We start from the raw sequence: 20,931 nt of genomic DNA on the forward strand, positions 1-20,931 counted from the left end.
GCCACTGTATTTATTATACACCTTTGTTGTGAAGCTGATTTTAAAATGTAAAAGAATAAAAATAGCTTGCTAGGCACAGTTTTTTCTTTTTCTAAAAATTTTTAAAGTTTATCTAAAAGAAAATTTCAACTACAAAATGGTATGGATAACATGAATACAATACAATTATCAATTACAATTCAGGTTGCCACAAAATTATGTAATGTCATTTCTTTTGTGTAAATAGAAACATTTATTCGAACTGAAGATCGAAAACTGGAGACCGAGAACTGAAGATCGAAACTGGAGATGTCTTGAATGTTTTTGCTCTGAAATATTTACTAATAACATATTTAAATGCCCATTTATTCCAACAGTTTTGATCAAAGAGCTATTAAATCAATTTAACTTTCAAAATACATTTATGTTTAAAAACGAAGTCTGTGGGAGTTTCTACACAAAAAGATATACATATTTAGAGCCAAATTTGATTAGTTAATATTAAATATAACATACCGACTCCGATGCCGACAAAGGTTGATCATTGGGGATGTGTAAACAGTTTTGATAAGGCTATACATTAATGTTACAGTTCTTGTTCGCTTAGTTCCATATCCACGCTCATGTGTCCTGTCTCTTTACCGCCTGTCCCCCTTGAGGCCACCTCGTCCTCCGCCGCCGCGTCCACCCCGAGTGCCCTGTTTCGGCCCCGTCTGTGGAGCGCTTGTTGTTGCTGGTGCAGGAGCACTGACCACCGGACTCTGGGAAGCAGGAGTGCCTTGTGCAGCGGTCACAGCAGTTTGTGGAATGCCAGCAGATCCGCCCTTCGGCGACTGTCCTGGGGCACCACCGCCACCAGCAGGCAGTCCCGCTGACGCAGCGGCGACCAATCCACCGGGATTGGCCGACGTCTGCTGCTCCGCCCGCTTGGGTTCACTCATGTTCACGCTCTCGTTGAAGATCATGCAGAATTCACCGATCTTGAAGACCTCGCCGTTCTTGCCGGAATACAGGGTCAAGCAGTGCCGCCATATGGAGGCGTATCCTTTGGTCAATCTGATGATGTCGCCGGGGGCTATAAGTTTACCCGGTTCGTCCCAAATCGATACATTTATGCAGGCCGTCGGATCGCCCACCTAAAATGATCAAATTATTTTCTTGGATTTGCGAAACGATTTATTTGACCCACCTTAAAGTTTCGCACTTCGCGGTTTTCCTTCGTCACGGTTGCCACACCCACCTCCAGAACGATGAAGATTACATTAATGTTCTTTAGACCCGGTTTGATGTCCTTAATGGCAATACTGTCCATGTTGTACATGTCTTATTTCTTAAATGTCTTCCGAAAGTACAAAAAACTTTTTTTGTTTTGGCGTCGTTTGTTAGAGATGGGAGGTTAAGGAGAATAAAAAAATAGCGATGGTAGCCGGTAAATAGTTAGGGATGTGCAAAATAAAAATATATTATGTTATAAAATAATCCTTGAAAAATATGTAATATCGTCTATGTCGCTACAAAACGCAAAAACGTTTAAAAGTGTAAATGTATATTTAACTGTAACGATTATTTCTTGTGCCACTAAAAGTTTTCTAAATGAGAATATATTATATTCTAGGTATTCCCGAAACTTTTGAAAATCTGAAATGCTGAAAATTGAGAAAAAATATACAAAAAATTTTCAGACGTTTCGGGGATACCAAGATTAATTAAAATTTAGGCTTATTTGTAAGTAAATGGTTGAGATGGAAAAGATTGTAAATATATTAAGGTAACATGGAATTAAGTTCCCATGTCCTGTTATATATGTTTGACATAAATTTTATTTTTTTCAGTTCTTCCACATCCCAACTCAAATCAATGTTCAACTTTGAAGCCCTGAAATATTCAGTATACTATGTGTTTGTTTGATTTGTCAATCAGTAAAGTAAAGGATTTGTATACCTAAATCGTTATAAGTCTGATTGTTTGGGGAGATTGCCTGCTTATACCAACGTCACATCAAAAGCGCATCTTCGTTCATGCAAACATTTCTTATTACAATTACAATTTTGCATATTTGATCACGCTCTCCAAAGAAAGGCAACGAAATTTCTCTTATGAACAAAGTTGCAGAGCCTTTATAAGGTCTGCAAAGGGATTAAGAGGAAGCGCATTATCGAATTGGTGGGTTAATCGACATGTTAAGCTTCGCGCCATCCTTTTTTGTCCCTAGCAGGAGTCCGGGATTCTAAGGATTTAATTTACTTCTTGCAAGACTCTCCAAATCAATGCGGGGCTTTTTGTCTTTCTGCTCTGCAACCTTTTTTTAACCACATAACGAAAGACCAACAGGATTGGAACACCTGCGAAGTGAAGATATATGAAACTCAGGCGAAACTTGGTCGGCGATCTGGACAAAAACGGCACGTTTAAATCTTATGCCTCCAAAAACCCTGCTCCGTTTCTGAAGTGGCGTTTTGATGAGCCCATGTATGATTATAACTCTCAACGCTGCGTCTACGTTTATGAAGGCGAAATGATACTCCAATCTTGTTACGATGCATTCAAGCGTTTCGTTTGTCAAGCTGATAATACAACTTAGGAACGAAAATTTTCTAGCTTTAATTCAGAAGAATAATAAAAACTGAAATTATACTTGACATGTTTACATTTCTTTTAATAACAAATACAAATAAACTGTAATGATTCAAAGCAGGGCGGAAGAGGTCAAACCGAAATATTCTAAAATATGACTTCGTTCTTATAAGTTTGGAAAAATGTCTTTAAGCTCTTTAGTTCCTGAGATTATAAAATCTTATATCTTTATTTAATATCGTCTACAAGACAAAACTAAATTTTTTAATAAAAATCTAACAAAATAATTACAATCATTACATTTTTTTAAAATTAGCTACCTGAGATAATAGGTACTGAATTAATATGTTTACTGCACATCTTTAGCCAAAGGTTAACGGTATAACTATCGATTACTCACGCCAATTTCGGTGGTTAAGTATTGCAACCCACCTCTGGTCACACTAATCAAAACAATAAAAAGAACAAGAAATTTTTGTGTACGAAAATTGATCAGCTTTTTGTGCGCTCCAAAAATGGCCTTGGAGTCCGGCAGCAGCAGCTCGGAATCGGGCAGCTCCTCCACCAGCGGATCCACCAGCTGTTCGGAGACGGGCAGCAGTTCGGACACGGATTCCAGCAGTGCAACGCCGGAGGAGAAGCCATCCGCGAACTCCTCGTCGAAATCGCAGACGCAAACGCAACAACAAACGAGTTCCGGAAATGCACCGAGAAGAAAGCCAGCTCCTCCGGCGGCGGAGGAGAAGTCCAAGGCAAATGCAGCATCCTCAAGCAGAAAAGTGACCAATCCGGCTAAAAGTAGACTCTCCAGCGACGACGACGAGGAAGAGGACGAGGACGGGGACTCAGCGCCGCCGGCCAAGAAGAATGCCCGTTCCCTGGGCAGTTCCACGGTCACAGCGGCTGCTGCCGCCACGTCGGCCAAAAGAAAACCCCCTGCTTCCGGCAACAAGCCACCATCCAACAGCAATCCAGCCAACAAACCCAGCAATCCGCCCCAGCGAGCGACAACAAACAACAACAACAACAACAACAATCGATCCCTGGAGAATGGCGAGGGCAAGCGACCCTCGCTATCCTCCTCATCCAACAGCACGGATGACTCAATGAAAATTGTAAAGAACGGCCGCAAGGTTCCCCTGAAAATGGCCAGCACGGTGAGGCCAAAACAAATCAGGGGCAAACTGCCGCCAGCAAAGAAAAACGGAGGAGGACCGGTGATCAGCAGTGACGGAAGTTCGGGCTCCGAAAGTGCCTCAAATTCGGGCGATGATTCCAGCTCAGGAAGCGACTCGGAGGGCACTGATTCCAGCAATTCCTACAGCTCGCAACCAGTGAAAGGAGCAGCCAAAGGTAAACAAGGTCTGCAAATGTTATAGAAAATATTGCTTTTAAAAAACTAGATTTATGAAATATAGTATTAGTATTTAATGTAACTTAATGTTAGTTTGTCTTTACTATTATATATCTTACAACCCTGAAAAAAACTATCTACCCTTAAAAATACATTGACTTATCTATTTTTAAACCATTTTAGTTTCTCATATATAACAAGAAGTGATGAAATAACTAAAAGTATTTATTAAAAATTAGGCAATGAACAATTTTGTAAGTCACTATTTTGTTTGTTTTAAAGATTCGAAAAAGCTTTTATTCTGGTTAATTATGGAGTTTCCCTATAATATTTTCAAGCTTGACAAATACTTATTTTTTTTATTTTACAGGCAAACGAGCCGGAGCACCAAAAATTCAGAATTCTGACAGCGAAGAGGAGCGAAAAGACAAGGCCAATCCCATGAGGAAACTCACGCGATCGCTCAGCATGCGAAGAACCAAACAGCAGCCCAAACAAGACACTGATTCCGAATCAGACGGAGATCTAGACGATGACAAAATTCCGATCTCCAAAAGTCCCGCCAAAAAGCCAGCACCCTCGAATTTAAACGCCAGCAAAAGCAAAGTGAAAAGAGAATCCATTGGAATTAGCAGTGGAGTCCTAAGCTCGATTAAATCTCGACCCGTCTCACCAATAACCCAGACGGAGAAGAAGTGTCCTATCGAGGGGTGCGACTCATCCGGACACTTGAGTGGCAATTTGGACAAACACTTCCTGCCGGAGGCGTGTCCCATTTACCACAACATGTCCGCCTCCGAGTGCAAAGAGCGGGCTAATGAAAGAAAACTGCGCAATGAACAGCGACTAAAGATGCCCGTGAATATTGTGACGGCACCGGGTAATCAGCACACCAATCTCAAGACCCTTTCGCCCGAGCAGCGTGAATTTCTGGCCAAGATACGCGAATCCAGGGCTAACTTTAGGCCTGCCAATAACAATTTTCTAGACTCGAAGGTAATACATAAGTTTAAAATACATTAATTTTAATGACAATGACTAGAAGCTTCTTTTAGATATTCAGAAACATTGTAAGACCAGAAACAGAGCGCATTCAAATTATTGAGAGATTTTTAGAGACACATTTTAGCTGCTTAACATTTTGCTGATTTTAGTTATTGTTAAAATTAAAAACTTCATATTTAACTTGGCGATTGCTTACTAACTAATTCCATCTGTGACTCCCCAGGTTAAACTGGAAAAAGACGTCACGGACGAGGATCGTGAACCGAATCTGTCCGGCCTGGTGCCCGACTACGATTTGCAATTGTTCCGGGAAGCGCAAGCTCAGGCCTCTGAGAGGATAGAAGACGAACTTAAGGACCTGCCTGTGGGAAAGGGAATCAAGTATGTTTCTTGATACATAAGAAAATCTTTGAAACGTACTTACCACCTTTAAAAAACCACAGATATATCAGCATGGGCAAGTACAAGATGAAGGTGTGGTACCAATCACCTTATCCGGACGATGCTGCCCGCCTGCCCAAAATGTATATCTGCGAGTTCTGCCTGCGCTATCAAAAATCGGAGACGGGCATCAAGCGGCACGCCGAGAAGTGCGTCTGGCGGCATCCGCCGGGTGATGAGATATACCGCAAGGGCAAATTGCAGGTATGGCAGGTGGATGGGAAGCGTTACAAGCAATATTGTCAGCATCTGTGTCTGCTGGCCAAGTTCTTCCTGGATCACAAAACGCTCTACTACGATGTGGAGCCCTTCCTTTTTTACATCATGACGCTGGCGGATGTGGATGGATGCCATATTGTCGGTTATTTTAGCAAGGTAAGTAAAGAAAACTGTTTATTTAAACTATTGTTGTAAGTAACGATCTGATTTTCATTAAAATGTGTCTTAATTGAAGGCATAATTTAAAGCTGATGGTTTGATTGTAATAGATAAATTAATTTGACCATACCATATAAATTATTTAGTTTATTTTTAAAGTTTTGTCAGGAATAAAATACATTTTATCAATAAGAAATTATTGTTTTTGGCTTTGGGATTTTAAAAAATGCAACTATTTAAAAACTTAAGATTACTTTTTTTAACGTTAGTGCTAGTGAATTTAAATAAATTTAAATTTATTAACTACTAATGTGCCTAAATACAATATTCAGTTTAATATTAATTACTAACGACCTAACAGCCATATTTAAATTTCAATCCCTTAATCATATTTCTGAAGTTTCTATAGCAAACTGCAATCAAAGCCAGAAAACTTTATCTCATTCTGATGATTTCGATTCCTAATTGCTTTTAATTTGGATAGTCACGCCTCCATCCTGCACAAGAATATTCCCGAACTTGTATGCTTATGTCCCAGCATAAAATTGAATAATAACATTTTATAGTTTTATGATTCCTTTATGTCGAGAGACGGAATAGAGATGCGAGGAATATAGAAGCCAGCATCCCAATCCCAGACTCCGAAAGGCAGCCACATCCCATGTACGGTACATATGTATGTACCGGGCGAATACCAGACTATATGCTTGTATTCAGATCCAGACAGTCGCCCTGCCTTGACCATGCCCACCAAAACCAGATGATTTTTCCTTTTTTTTTTTCCATTATTTTTTTTTTTTCTGTCAACGTTTTCGGGTAAATAAGCTACAGCCAGAGAGAAACAGGGAGAGAAAACGAGAGAGAGAGAGAGAGAGAGAGTCATTTCCCCTGGCTTCATAAAGCAGCCACGGTTTCTTGACCTCCCACTGAATATACGGAATGTACTACGGGTACGGGGATACACATTCACGGGTTTTGGGAACCCACCTTCCGTTTTTGCAGTTTTACTGCAGAATGCAGAAAGTTTTGGGGCGCTGGCAGAGACTGGGTTTGTGTTACAAATTGCGCATGTCGTTGGCTGGTGCTGATGCTGCTGCTGCAGCTGCTCCTGCCTCTGTTCCTCCAGATTCTCCTGCTGATGCTGCCCCTCTTTGCAACTCCTTTTGTGAGCACTCGAAACGCTGGCGCAGCATCCCGAGTCAGTCAGAATTTTGGGAGTTTCTACACATACTACAAGTTTACATATATTTACTACGTTCCTGCTAGCGGCATTCATAAGTTCGTTACTACCTAAACACGAATTTAGCTTTGTTTGTACAAGTCTCTGAAATAATTTAGAAAAAAAAGTACATGTTAACAAAAGGAGAAATTTAAACCTATTCTGATATATAATAGTAGTGAAAAAATATGAAATACTAATGTAATTACATTAGTTTAATTACCATCGACATAACCAGTATTTCTTATTTTTTCAGCAGTAGGTACATTACTACTACTGCTGAATTAGAGAATATTTAATTTATATTGTATATTATTATTTTTTTTTATTTCCCCAAATAAAACCGCTCCAAATTTTACTTTTTTTAAATAGAGACAAAACTATTTTTTGTAATATATGTTTTTGTTTTATTATTTTTTTAAGTACACGCCTATTACGTTTATTATTTATTTAACATTTAATATTATAATTTAAAAGGAATTTTAAAACTTTGTTTGATTGTAAATTTGGGATATTTCGGTTGAAGTTATCTCTAGACCAAACAAAATATGAACATTAACCCAATTTGTAAAATTATTCGTGAATTGACTAGTCATTGTACGAATTAGATCATTTTATGCTGCTCCCCAAATCACGAAACTGCATTTCCAAACAAGGCTGCGTGTAAACTTGAGTGAGAACCCTACCCCTTTTTATTCGACAGTGATAATTTTCGGCAATCCTTTGTGCCGCAGTTAACCTCCAACTCGACGACTCGAAAACGGGGTCCAGACAGCAGCCAGACATCGAGGATTCGAGGAGGGAGTCAGAATGGGAATGGGAATGGGAACGGGAGTCAGGGCACTCTACTCCGGTGCTCGGATGCTGTGCGGTGGGTTGTACTGTGCGTTGGACACGATTGAGGTCGTGCACCTCTGGGCCGGGTCCGGGAATTTCTGCGTCTGCGTCTGCGCCTGCTCCACAAAAACAGCGGTTGCCCGGGCCAAGGAAAATTCGGCATGAGGGATCTGGGGGTTACCGGGGGATCAGATTGGGAAAACGGGGACTACTCCGCTGCTATGTGGTTGCGTTCCCAGACATCAAGGCAGACAAAAGAAAAACGAGCAAAAACAAAAAAAGAACAGACCTCAGAAAACAAAAACCAGGCGTACTACAAAGGGAAAATCAAAATGAAAAACCCGCTGTGTACATAAATGAATTTCCGAAATGTTGCCAGATTCCAGATCCATCCCACACAGGAAATAAAAAATTATTATTTTAAACCTCTCTTATTGGAACTAAAAGTTTTTACTGTAATTTTTACACCATAATTTTAGTAGGAAATGATCAGGTGCAAGTAAAATTTGGATTTAAAAGATTAATAAACTGTATTTTCTTTATTTTATATTCTTATTTGGTATCTATTGTATTGTATGTAGTTAAATGAAAGCATAATTATAAAATATTGTACACCACATCTTAAAATAAGGTTTGAAGGCCTTTAGGAGTATTTATTTAATATATGTTTTGAAATTGTATGCCTTCATATTAAGATCATTTATTTATGATCCCTTAAATAATAGATTTTCATTCTGCGAAGCATAGGAATGTATATATTTTTAAAGAAAGTTATTATCATCGATATGGTGATAATTTTGTTCCGTGCAGTCTCCATGGGATTGTTTTTTTGGCAATGACCATGAGAAGAGGAAAGGGCTTGGCATGGCTATACTATATCCATGTACGAGCCAGTCTGGCTTGCGTATATATCCCGATCCCCCAGTTGGTATTCCTCGTCCTGTTCCTGCAGCAGCTATATGCGTATGTTTACATATTTACGCACAGTTCTCTCGCTATATTTTGGCCATCTCTGTCCTTCTGCCTACAGCTATCTCTCTCTCTCTCTCTCTCTCTCTTGGAGTGTCTCTTGTGCTGGCTGTCTATCGATTCATTTAATTTTGCTGGTCATTGAACTGCCGAAAAAAGCCAAAAGCGACAGATGAATGTTGCCATCATCTATACCACTTGCAAAAGCGCCCATTTCCCCTCTTCTTTTGTCTGGAAAATGTCTGTCTGATCCCCCAACTCTCGAGTTTTCCCCTATACTTTTTACGGATTCACCCAACTCACCGACTGACTTTCCCACTCCATTTCCGTCTACCATTGTTCTTAAATATCTGTAATTGATTCAATTTCAACAATAAGTACGCATAATCTTTAGTTACTTTTACCTGGATTAGCGAAACTCTTTATCTGGATTTATTTTGTATATCTGCATTATTTAATAATTTTCAACGCTATCTTATCTTTGCAGCATATTCCCTTTCTGCAGGAGAAGAACTCGTTTTACAATGTTTCGTGTATTTTAACATTGCCGCCATATCAGAGAAAAGGTTACGGAAGATTACTCATCGATTTCAGTAAGTTTACCTGTTTGCACCTTACAAAAATTTAAACTAAAGGTCACATCACACATTATAAGCCATTTTAATGGACTGTTTTACAATTGTTATTTTGTTTTCTTCGTTATTTGTGACATTTTTACTACACATTATAAATATTTGCTAGGTTCGTTATTAAACATGGATTTAAGTTTAATGGGTTCTTTTATTTTTTAATGATCTATGATCTGATCTATGATCAGTGTATAAATATGTAAGAATCGATTTTAGAGATCAAATAATGTATCTTAAATATAGTTTGAAAAAAATTAATAGTTATGTCGTCTATTTTTTTGAGTTTGTCATTCCTATTTTCTTTCACCAATAACAACGCAAACAAAAAAAAAATAGTTTATATAGGAATTAATTAATCAAATTAATCATTTATTTATTTATTTCTTAAAACTATTACTGATCTCAATCGGAAAATGTATTTTAGAAACCAAAAATTTTTTTTTTTTTTTTTCCATGTTAATGTTATATTAAACAAATATTGAAAATTCCGATCGTCCATAGCCAGTCATACACAGTTAGGATTTGGGATAGACCTAAAATATAGTTTTAAACACGAAAGCAAACTGTTGATGTTATATTTGGTAATTGTATTGCATGGATGAAGCAAGTCCTATAATATATTTCATTTAAAATTAATTATATTTTAAATCTGTATTGTAATATTGAACCAATCAAAAGGGCTGTTTAATAACGACTGATTGGCCTTCAGGGAGTTATTTTTTCTGTGAAACTGAAACATTAAAGTGATCCGGAAAAGTAACTGGAATTCCAATGAAATTAGGTTTTAATGAGGCTTGTTAGCGAAAAGTATATTGGACACAAAAATTTCTTGGCTTTATTGAATCTTTGTTCCTCTTCTTCTTCAGCTGAGTCATTGGTATGTGTGTGTGTGTGGTGTTCAGGTGTGTGAAATATAATCATCATTGCATGAGAAAAACCAAACATGAAGGAGACTTCGGCTCAGCTTTCCAATTGCAGTTTTTCCTCTTCTCCACTTCTTTTTCAGGTGCAGAACATGCAATTTCTGCATCAATTAAACGTAGACACACACAGGTGAATAAGTAATTTTTAGTGGCTGCAACTTAAATTGTTTAAAATTAATCCGAGCACACAGACAAGACAATAAAAAACACAGACACAATCCGAAAAAAAATGAACTAAGTACAAAATTATTAAAAAAAAAAAAGAGTGGTTTGGGATTAGGGAGGGGGAAAGACAAAGAGAGTCTTGAGTCATACATTTACATTCGCAATGGCGTAGTCGCCGGCAGCGACGTCGGCAGAGGCGATGTCTATGTAATGTCAATACATGCAATGCCTTAGGTGTGGGCAATAGGGGGGCTTGGGGCGGTAATGAACGAACGAAAGAGTGAGCGAAACGACATTGACCTTACTCAGACACAAACACACACAGATACAAAACCAAGTGCCGGCCGGCAGAAAGCGTAATGGTCAGAGAGAGAAAGAAAGAGATACTGAGAGAACGAGTAAGCTGCACAGAAAATAATTGATTAATCTAATCTTTTTTAAGAAAATCTAGTTTATTACAATACGCTTATAAAAGTTAGCTTAAATGTCTAGGCTTATGTTCTGCCATTAATTGTATGTGGCTTAGAATAAGCTAGACCGTTTATGGCATCAATTTCTGGTTTATTAGATTCAACTTAAGATAATTATCCTGTTAACTATTAAACCAAATTTTAACCCAAATTTTAAAAGTGTTCATTCCAAAAATGCTGTTTTTCGATTAAAAATATATTGTTTCGGTCAAAACCACGCAAGGACAAATTTTTGTAAGACCATCCAAATATTCCGTTAAAATTTTCCAACCTCTTAGAATTGGATTTGGATTTATCACAGATTCCTAACCTCTTTGCTTTTTAACTCTACAGACGTTATAAACACCACTAAATAATTTAATATACCTCTTCTTTAAGTCGTTTTCTAGTTAATATTTATTTTGTTGTATGTAAGAGCAACCAAGCCGGTTTGTAGATAATTTTCGTCATCATTAACTGGAATTGGTTATTTTGAACACGGTAGGTTGGAGGAATACTTGCAGACAGACAGGGGTTAACTTAAACCACCAGACATTCCAAAAATCAAACACTACTAACCATGTGTGTAAGAGCGAGATGGTCATAGAGCATTTATGTCCAGGTGTAATAAATGCAGCACGCAAAATGCAAATGAGGAGGCCAAACTTAAAGGGGTGCGCAAGGGTTGCCACCTACTGCATTAATTAATGAAACTTTCTAAAAACCCACAACCAAAATTCACCCAAGTTGCCAAAAATATACGAAACGTGCCGCTTAAACTTTTGGGGGTCCCACAGAAGCACAAAGGCAACAGTCGTGTTTCTTTAACTGAAACTTTCATTATAAACTTTTTAATCTTATTTTTGTTTTAAATTTTACAAAACATTTAATTTCTTGAACACCAACTTCGAACTACAAATTAAATTATTGAGCGTTGAACTAATTTGTTACGTTACGCAGTTAGAGGCTTTAAATAAACCTGATTAGAAGAAATAAAAATAAATAAAATAAATTTTCGTGCTTGTAGTTTCAAATAATAGTTGTCTTTCTTATAAAAACTTTATTTTTAACTATTAAGCAAAATATTTATAGTCCGAGTTATGGAAGTTGGACTGTAGCTACAATTTAGCAGACACAACAACACCAGAAGAGCAACAAAAACAACAACTGTTGGCGGCAGACAACAAAGGTCAGGACAGGTCACAATGAAAGGGCGTCGTCCTCTTTGGCGAACAAAAGAGCGAGTAACGGTTACTCTCTCTCTTTTTTTTGCTCTCTCGCTGCTCATTACTCACTGCTTTCCACACACAAAAAGCAATAAAAAATGCATAGAAATAATAATTAGAGCCTTGCTAATTTGAGTTAAAGTCGCAGTCGCCGTACTCTTTTGCACATTTTAGCGTAGATTTTCATTCTTTAACTCATTACTGTTCGTTTGCAACGCCTGTGGGTATGCTACAACAATTGTGCTGCGTCAGCGGCGAGTGCGAGCGAGAAGACAAATGTGCGAATCAAAATGGATCGATAAAGTCGTCTCGACGTTTCCACTCACACTTCTTCTTTTTCGTTCGCTTTCCCGTCTCGCCGCTCCTAGATTTATCGCGGCGAAAAAGAGTAAGAGGGAAAGGAGCGAGACGAAGTGCGGCACAAAGAAATCAAAGTGCCACCCAAAAACGCCCTCTTGTGGCCAGAAGTCGCGACAGGAGCAGGACAAGGGGCTGCCCCCTCGAAATGCATAAAACAGAGCGCACAGTGTTTCAGATAACATCTTGTTTAGAGGATTCTAATACTTCATACTAGTGTTCATCTTACCTTTTGATAAAGCCCAATGTAAAAATTTGTTGTAAACTGTCAACTAATAGTAGAATCCTACTCTTTACCGCCTATAATGTGCGCATTGGTGCATTTAAGGCATACCAGAAGATATTTGTTGCAAAAAATGAGCACTGGCCATTGTCTTAAAGCTTATCACTCATCCGTACTGTTGTCCGGATAATTATTTTTTATCATCCAAGTGGGGCAGACATGGTGATATTAAAAAAAAAAAAAGAAAAAAAAGTCTAACTGGCATACGTTTCGTATTTTTTTATGAAAACTGATTATCTTCATATATTTTTTTTTGTTATTTCAGCCACATTTAAAAACTCAGACAATACAAAATATTGAAATTCAACGTAAACCTAAAAATGAGTCGGACTAACTTGTCTATTAAAATTTAACGAAAATTAAAATAAATTTGTTTAAGTTCTTAATTTTATCTTATTTTAAATAAATTAGTAAATAAATAAATAAATAAATAGCTATAAGTGCATTCAAGCACTCATTTTTGCTCCACTGTTCTCAGCCGTGCAAAAAGCTAAGCTCTGCGTTTGCTTTTGCTTGTGTGCGTTCAACCCTGCGCTCGTCCAGTCAGTCAGCAGGATTCTTCTCCTGCTCCCTTCTTCTCTTATCATTCTCGCTCTCTCTTTCTTGCTTCCTCAGCTGTGTCTGCTGTCTGCCATTGAGTGAGTCCTGCTGCTCTCCTACGTTCCGTTCACAGCTGGTGCCATGGGTGCCACAAAGAGGATTTAAAATAAAGTGTTGTTTTTGTTAAAAAAAAAAATCAAATGAAACTTCAATACAAAGTTTTTATTTTAGGCTTTTCTTAAAAAAAACAATTTCTATTTGAACATGCAAAACAATGTATATGAGAAGTTTAAGATAAAAACGCAAATAACTTTTGACAATTATAAACATTTTTTTAAGTTACAAAATAATTACATTTCAATCTCAACTGCTTTTTCAAAAGATAGTCCTTAAAATTACATTTTTATTTAGATTTCTTAAAATATTTTTAAAAATAAAAAGTAAAATAAAATTAACTAACAAAAACTTAGACAAAGTTAACAGTGGCTTTTGCAATTCAACCCCCCTTCAGTTGCATAGTATTGACAACTTAAACTAGCTACGTCCTTAGTGCTCCTCTAGCTTTGCTCCTCTTTTCCGCTGCTCCTCTTAGCATACCGCTCTTTTACTAACGGATTTTTTCCGAGCCTACCTCAGTGGATTTTGTGTTGTGTCCTCGCTCTCTCGTCCTCGTCAATTAACTTGGCTTGCACTCATTGTTGTTGCAGTTCTTGCTTCTTCCCTGTGTAGTTGTTGTTATCTAGAGACGGGAATTGTTGCTGCCAGACGGCTCTAGAATCCAGAATATAATATTTTTGGGGTGGGTTCTTTCGGGGTGACACTGTGGCGTTGGGTTGAATGTACGCCAGAACGATGTTTAAATGGGGACCCCCTTTCTCACACTCCCCGCGAGTACCCCTTGAATACTTTGCGGAATCCTGTCTAGACACAACACGCACACACTGAAACACCCGCACACACAGGCCAAGCAGGAGGCGGGACCAAAGTTGGTCACCATAAATAATACGCCGGAACTTGAAAAACTCCTATTTGCCGTTGCTATCTGTAGCATACTTCTTGGGGTATATTTTTAACCCGCATCCGTAACTTTTCCGCATTACTTGCAGGCTATCTGCTGACCCGTGTGGAGGGAAAAATAGGCTCGCCGGAGAAACCGTTATCCGATCTCGGCCTGATCTCGTACCGTTCGTACTGGAAGGATGTTCTTTTGGATTACCTGTGCAATCGGTCGGGAAACACGCTCACCATTAAGGATGTTTCACAGGTAATTTCAAATTGATATTTGGTTAAAAAGCTATAACAGTTAGTTAAATAATAAGTAAAACTTTGTTATAAATCATATTAAGATTTTAAACTGGTGTTAAATTTGCATAAGACTTTATGTCTTAAATAACATTTTTATTTTAATTTAAAATAAAATTTATGCTAACTGGGTGAGATTGAAGAATTATTTTTAAATACTCCAATAAAATTTATAAGTTTTACTATTTATCATTTTAATTAAAATTAATTAATTAAAATTTACCGTTCCCCTTTTTACATTTTGATCTGAAGGAAATGGCGATCTACTCATACGACATTGTGAGCACTCTTCAGGCTTTAGGCATGATGAAGTACTGGAAAGGGAAGCACATAGTCCTTAAAAAACAGGTATGTTCTAAGATTTCCAAGGTATTACCCAAGCTGATCCTTACTTCTTCCTAGGATGTCCTGGATGAGTACGAGGAGAGGGTAAAACGAAGAGGCACCTTCCCCAAAATCGACGACTCCTGTTTGAGATGGCAGCCTTTCATCAATGTTCAACCAAGTGCATCTCCATAACCACGTGGTTGGAAGCATGCTAGAGCATGCTTTGCGGACGCCGATGACGAGGACGAATCTATGGCACCGAATTCCTGATTTCAGAGATTTTATTTTTGGGTAGAGACTTCTTAATAGACAAATCTTCAATCCTCGTCAATCTTAGTAATACCCTACTTTTTGATGACCAAGAGAGGCAGCATAATTAATATTACCTTATAGTCCAATCATCATTATTTGCATTTATCTCAACCGATATCTGCCCTAATGTAAAGTAATTATTGCAAAGACATATTTTAAACCATGGGTATATTTAAATTTACAACGATTGAAGGATTGTGTTTTAGGAGCTTTATCTTAAATTTTATTATTCGTTTGTAGATCATAAGGCCAGCCTATAGTATTTGTACGTGTCTGTGTCTGTACTTGTTGGTAGTTAAGAATTGTAATAATTAGTGACTTAAGTTATATAGTAAAATTCTCAGAACAAAAAAAAAAAACAAAAAAAGATAAGAAAAATATACTCGGTTTACGATCAAAGTCTTGCCTTAAGATTAAGATGAATCATGGAGAAACCAAAGGCCCAAAGGAGTAAGAAGAAGAGGAATAGAGGTGAGTCAAGGAGTGTATGTGTTTGTGGCAACATGGCAAAATACACATACAGACGAGCGCATTGACATTGTCGCTTCGCCCAGAGAGACAGGTGAGAGGGGTGATGGAAGGGGGGATGGGGAGATGTGGGCAGACCAGACAGCAGTAGAGGGGGCGGGGGGTGGCGGTGTGCAGCCAAAAAGCATACATATGCAACGGGGGCAGCAGCGTTACAGAGCGACAGAGAGCTCCAGAGAGAGAAAGACGGAAAGAGAGCAGCCCCAGAAGGCAAAGAAAGAGAGCACAGTGGGAAATTAATCGTTGGCTTAAAAAATTAACATTTTGGATCCAAATAAAAACTACGAGTTCCAACAAACGCCAAAAATTTTAATTATTAAAAAAGCCTGACAAAACAATAAAAGGAAGAAATAACTACCCCATTTTCAAAAACATAGATTTTAAGGACTTAGATGTCTCTTTATAGCACCAAGTTGTTGTATTTGACAGTATAATATCTTACATCTAAAGTAAAACATATTTTATTTATCTAAAAAAATAAATACACTTTGTAGTCAAAAACAAAAAAGACTAGCTGAACTACTATAGACTTATGACAAATTCGTTGCCAATAATAAAAAAATTACGACACCTTTTTTTTTTGTTGTATCAGAATACGTTTCAAGTTAACATCACAGAAAAATAATTCCAAGAAGTAAAAGGTTTAAAAACAAAAACTGTGACCAAATCAAAACTTAGTCAGACCTTCTACTACACAAATATCTCAAGCTTATTTTCTGTGAATGAACTTAATAAAGGAAATCGCACATTTAGCACATTAAACTAATCTGTAGTAATTCATTTTAGAAAATTAAATTATTTATTTGTTTTTCCTTTCCGCAAAATCTTAAAATACATTTGTATAAGAATTGTCAAGTAGTAGCTTCTAGTAGTATTATAAGTTATTTTTATATCACTTATTTCCCGACATGCCAATTATAATTGGGACATAATTTTAAATATTATATTGTGAATTTACAAATAATATTTAAAAAACCTTGTTGATTGTATATTCCTTAAATTTAAGCGTGGCGTTATAACATGTGTTTTAACTACCGGTCCCACCCACTGTGCCGAGCTTTATATTGCAGTCTGTGTAATGGTGGTGCAGTTTTATAACAAAGGAACTCGAATAAAGGCTGCAAAATGTATATACAGTGGATATTCAATAAAGAGCTAAGTTATTTTAAAAATGACAAAAATTTCCGCGTAAATTGAAAATTGTAAGGAAAAAAAACATTTGATTTCCTTTTCTTTTACTCAGATTCAAATGGCAATTAAATTAACAAGCCATTTAGTAAGGTGAGCAAAGGTCAATGTTTCTTCTTACTCTTCCTATTAACACGTAATTGTAATTTTTTGTAATTTTGGAGCAGCAGTGCTTTAAATTCTCACATACTATATTTAATATTTTTTTAACATTCTACTCAGTTACTTAATTCGGAAGTGGAAATGAATTCCAAAGTTCATAATCTTAATTACATATAACATTTCCTTACCCAATATTTAGAACTTTTATAGCTTTTTTTCACTGCATATAGTGGCCACTGTACCCCCATATGCACTTGCAGCTTCTGTGTGTGTGAGTGTTGCATGTGCATGTGGGTGAGGAAGAGGAAGCAGGAAGCAGCAGCAGCGTCTCGGTGAAGCGACGGCCCCCTTTTGTGCGCCACCCCCCTCGTTTCGGTGGCGGCGCCACTGTGCGAGAGAAACGGCAACAGCAGGGGCGAAAGAGAGCGCCTCTGCCGCAGTCGCTGCCGCTGGCGACGTCGACGTCGGCGGTGTCTGCGAATAAAATTCGCGCTTTTGGCTCTTGATTTGCCGGAGACTTCGAGCATTTGATCGCCCGCAGCCGGCAAACGCGGTTTGCCATTCTCTCTTCGGCTCTTTGGCCTTTTCGCCGACTTTCGGTTTATCTCTGTGGGCAAAGAAAATCGCAATCGAATCGGCCGGGCCACATAGCCGTATAAAATAAAAGGCCAGACAATTTCTGGGCTTTGGCACAGTCGTTCGTTTCGCACCAAATGGGAGACAGCAACGTGGGAGAAAAAGAGAGCGGAGGCATTTAAGAAATAATATTCACTGAAAACTTAGTCAACGCGCGTGTGTGTGTGATTGTGCGTGTGTGTGTGTGTGAGGCAAAGCCAAGGAAAATGCAACGGAAGTTGACACTCGCTAAAAAAAAACCCGAACGGAACTGAAACATATTGTGAAATTCGAGCGAAAGAGAAGGCGATACTTCAACGTGGTTTCTGGAGCTTCTGGGTTTTTCTACCAAAAGGAACTAAAGAACATTAAAAAAAAAAAACACAAAAGAGACGAGCAGAAAAAGAGCGACGCTTATTTTTAGCATTTTGATATCACAAGGCAGCTTTTTTTTCGCTACACTACGAGAAAAAATGACGCAAATGACGACCACATGATTCTACATATTTCCATATTAACCCATACAAACGTAGCTTTTTTTGTATTTGGTGGCGAACTTTTTTTGTGTCGCTCAAATATTAATTTTAGATTTTTTTTACCCAGACAAAGCTCAATTTGTGGGTGTGTGTGTGATGATTTAGTGATCGAATTTTGAGCAGGGGACTTCCATTTTTTTTTCTCAGGGTTAAGGGCAAATACAAAAAATCGGCTTGGCTAGAAAAAAAAGCATGTGCTGCATTTTTGCTGCAGAAAAAGAGAAAAGAGACACCTCACAGACAGAAAGGCAGAGACACAACACACACATAAACGAAGACAGTTTTTGAGGTTAGGAATGCCCCACCCAAGCAATGGCAGCTCATTTATATACTACACATATATAAATCTACATATATATATAAACGGCTATGGCGCAGAAATTTGCCATTATTCACAGTCCAAAGCTGTTGGCGATCGCAGGTTTATGAAGCGTGTTGTAAAAAAAGAAGACAGCCGAAAAGGCAGTTAAAAAATACTTTTGCAAAAATTTATATACCCACACCGCCAAAGATTAAGGAGAATTCGCAAATGTGTGGAAGGCACGTGTGTGTCTCAGCAGTGTGTGTATGCCCCGTGTGCTAGAGTGTGTGTGAGTGATCACGCACGTAGCTGCGGTTAGTAACAGAGAGAGAGAGAGAATGAGAGAGCTTAAAACGCCGGTTCTTTTTTTTCATTTGCGACTTCCCTCTTTTCTCGCGCATTTTTATGCTCATTTTTTGCGTCTTCTACTTTGGCTTTTCATTTCTTTTTGCTTGTCTCTTTACAGCGTTTCAAATATAGAATATCAAGGGTCTGCCAGACGAAAACGCAGGCAAAAAGAGAATTTGCTGAATGAAATGTAATAATTCGCCGACAGATGACGTCACGTCCTATGTGGTCATTAGCACTCCAAGTTCCAGTCAGAGGCGTCGCCAAAGAGGGGAAGGAAAATGATGATAAAACCTAAAATTCAAATAGTTGGTAAACCCCATAGTTTCAATTAAAAAATATAGATATAATTTTCAATGGCAATAATTTTTTTTGTTATAAACCGAATAGTTCCCTACAAATCCTACTCCAGATACGAGTTACGCCCCTGGTTCCTGTTCTCCAGTCTCATATGACTAATTTTGGCATTGTTATTGCATAAAATTCGCATGGCGTCATCATCAGCGCGTACAACTACAAAAGTTCTCAGAGATCGTTAACCCTAAAGAGGGGACCTAAAATACCAGGCACAAGGTCGTCTCTCATACCCCTCACCCACCCCAAAAACAAAGGGGGAGGGGTTCGCCATTCGCTGCAGTTTTGTTGCCAGGCGGCCAAACATCTGTCTCAGGAACAGCAAACAAAAAAAGGAAAAAAAACCTGACTGGGCTTGGCTTTATATCTACATCTTCAACTCCAGCTCCAGTATATATGATGTTCCCCAGCTGAAAAGTCTCCTACCTTGCGCGCTAATCAGTGACCGGGGCTGGTGTTCATATACAGTCAGGTACCTGAAGTAGCGCGCGTGGTGCCAGACATATATCTTCATTTTCAGTCGAGTCCTCGAAACAAATTCCATGTGTTGTGTATTAACTGTCTCCCATGTCTATTGTACTTCATCAGGTGCTCTGGTGTGGCAAGTAACCCGGCACATGTTGAAGTACACTCAATATGAGGCGATTTGCATACGAAAAATTCCTACAAAAGCGTGTTAAAGCTTACAAAAATTTAGATAAAACAGATCGATGTGTTTAATTTTAATTACCTTAAAAATGTATTTTTATGAGAAAAACTTTTAAGAAATGTAACTGAAATATGTATTTTATATATATAGTTAGATTAAAGAAAATTGCCTTAAAAATATGTTTTATTACTTTTTCGCTGGGTCTTGACGGTTTAGCGGAAAACATGTTTAAGTTTGAAAAATCAAAAGCTGTCTTAAAAATTACAAAAATTACTTTTTGTAACAATTAAAAAAAATGTAATTCAAAAACATTAAATTTATTGGTATACATTTTTAGTAACTTGTTATCTTTGGTCTTGTCATTGGGCTTTATATTTGGGAAAGAAGAAGTTTGGTTTAATTAAGACTTCAGGATTAAAAATTGCAATTTTAGGTGTTTCCCAAATTAACTGTTATAATAATTTGCAAAATATAAATGGATCAATATATCATAAATTTTTGTAGAGTCTATAAACTTATAATCTTACTCACGTTTGACCCCCTGCTCAGATTTCCAAACAGGTTGTCTGTTTTTGTATAAAAATAGATTGTTTACTGCCTTTAATTAATCATAAGAAATCGTCTATTAAAGCTAATGACATTTCATTTTTTTCATACCGTAAAACTTGAAAATATTTTATTTATTTATACTAGAGTTTTGTATGCATAAGTTTTGTTTTTTGTCTTATTGTTTAATGGTACTGGAGTCTTATATAGCGTTTTTTTGAAAATATTTTATTTATTTATACTAGAGTTTTGTATGCATAAGTTTTGTTTTTTGTCTTATTGTTTAATGGTACTGGAGTCTTATATAGCGTTTTAGTAGAAACGTAATCCACTTTGGTAAAGCTACATTGGTAACAACTTATTCTTTCTTAATTTAAGTATTTTTACTCAGTGTGAACAATACATTAGAAACAATCGTTAATGTATCGATATTTGAACTCCGTACTAAGCGATACAAAGTGTGACCAAAAAATTGGTTGCGCTCCATTAAATTAA

At 37.5% G+C, this 20,931-nt stretch overlaps 2 protein-coding genes across 4 annotated transcripts; one reads left to right on the top strand and one right to left on the bottom strand.

Moving 5' to 3' along the window:
* Positions 1-26: 26 nt before the first annotated feature.
* On the bottom strand, positions 27-1,387 carry LOC128263318 (SOSS complex subunit B homolog). 2 transcript variants are annotated; one of them, XR_008268436.1, is made up of 3 exons: positions 1,169-1,387; positions 496-1,115; positions 27-432 (listed from the first exon to the last, which is right to left on the bottom strand). XR_008268436.1 is itself a non-coding variant. In XM_052998318.1 (2 exons), exons 1-2 carry the CDS (start codon positions 1,298-1,300, stop codon positions 618-620), a joined length of 630 nt encoding a protein of 209 aa, XP_052854278.1. In that variant the 5' UTR covers positions 1,301-1,387; the 3' UTR covers positions 27-617. The 2 variants fall into 2 exon arrangements, 1 of the variants encoding a protein (XP_052854278.1); XM_052998318.1 differs by having other exon boundaries at positions 27-1,115.
* A 1,604-nt stretch (positions 1,388-2,991) lies between these two features.
* On the top strand, positions 2,992-15,679 carry LOC128263315 (histone acetyltransferase KAT7). 2 transcript variants are annotated; one of them, XM_052998313.1, is made up of 8 exons: positions 2,992-3,915; positions 4,278-4,903; positions 5,136-5,293; positions 5,356-5,728; positions 9,244-9,349; positions 14,435-14,592; positions 14,883-14,978; positions 15,033-15,679. In XM_052998313.1, the coding sequence occupies exons 1-8, from the start codon at positions 3,069-3,071 to the stop codon at positions 15,147-15,149; spliced, it is 2,481 nt and encodes an 826-aa protein (XP_052854273.1). In that variant the 5' UTR covers positions 2,992-3,068; the 3' UTR covers positions 15,150-15,679. The 2 variants fall into 2 exon arrangements, with proteins under 2 accessions (XP_052854273.1, XP_052854274.1); XM_052998314.1 differs by having other exon boundaries at positions 2,992-3,906; positions 15,033-15,674.
* The last annotated feature ends 5,252 nt before the right edge of the window (positions 15,680-20,931 follow it).

This window comes from Drosophila gunungcola, unplaced genomic scaffold, assembly GCF_025200985.1.
Source record: "Drosophila gunungcola strain Sukarami unplaced genomic scaffold, Dgunungcola_SK_2 000001F, whole genome shotgun sequence".
NCBI lineage: Eukaryota > Metazoa > Arthropoda > Insecta > Diptera > Drosophilidae > Drosophila > Drosophila gunungcola.

Excerpts from the sequence above, each read along its gene's own strand:
- LOC128263318 (XM_052998318.1), bottom strand. The coding sequence starts at position 1,300 with ATGTACAACATGGACAGTATTGCCATTAAGGACATCAAACCGGGTCTA. Across the intron at positions 1,116-1,168 it reads GCGAAGTGCGAAACTTTAAG|GTGGGCGATCCGACGGCCTG; the intron begins GTGGGTCAAATA and ends TGATCATTTTAG.
- LOC128263315 (XM_052998313.1), top strand. The coding sequence starts at position 3,069 with ATGGCCTTGGAGTCCGGCAGCAGCAGCTCGGAATCGGGCAGCTCCTCC. Across the intron at positions 4,904-5,135 it reads ACAATTTTCTAGACTCGAAG|GTTAAACTGGAAAAAGACGT; the intron begins GTAATACATAAG and ends GTGACTCCCCAG. Across the intron at positions 5,729-9,243 it reads TTGTCGGTTATTTTAGCAAG|CATATTCCCTTTCTGCAGGA; the intron begins GTAAGTAAAGAA and ends TTATCTTTGCAG.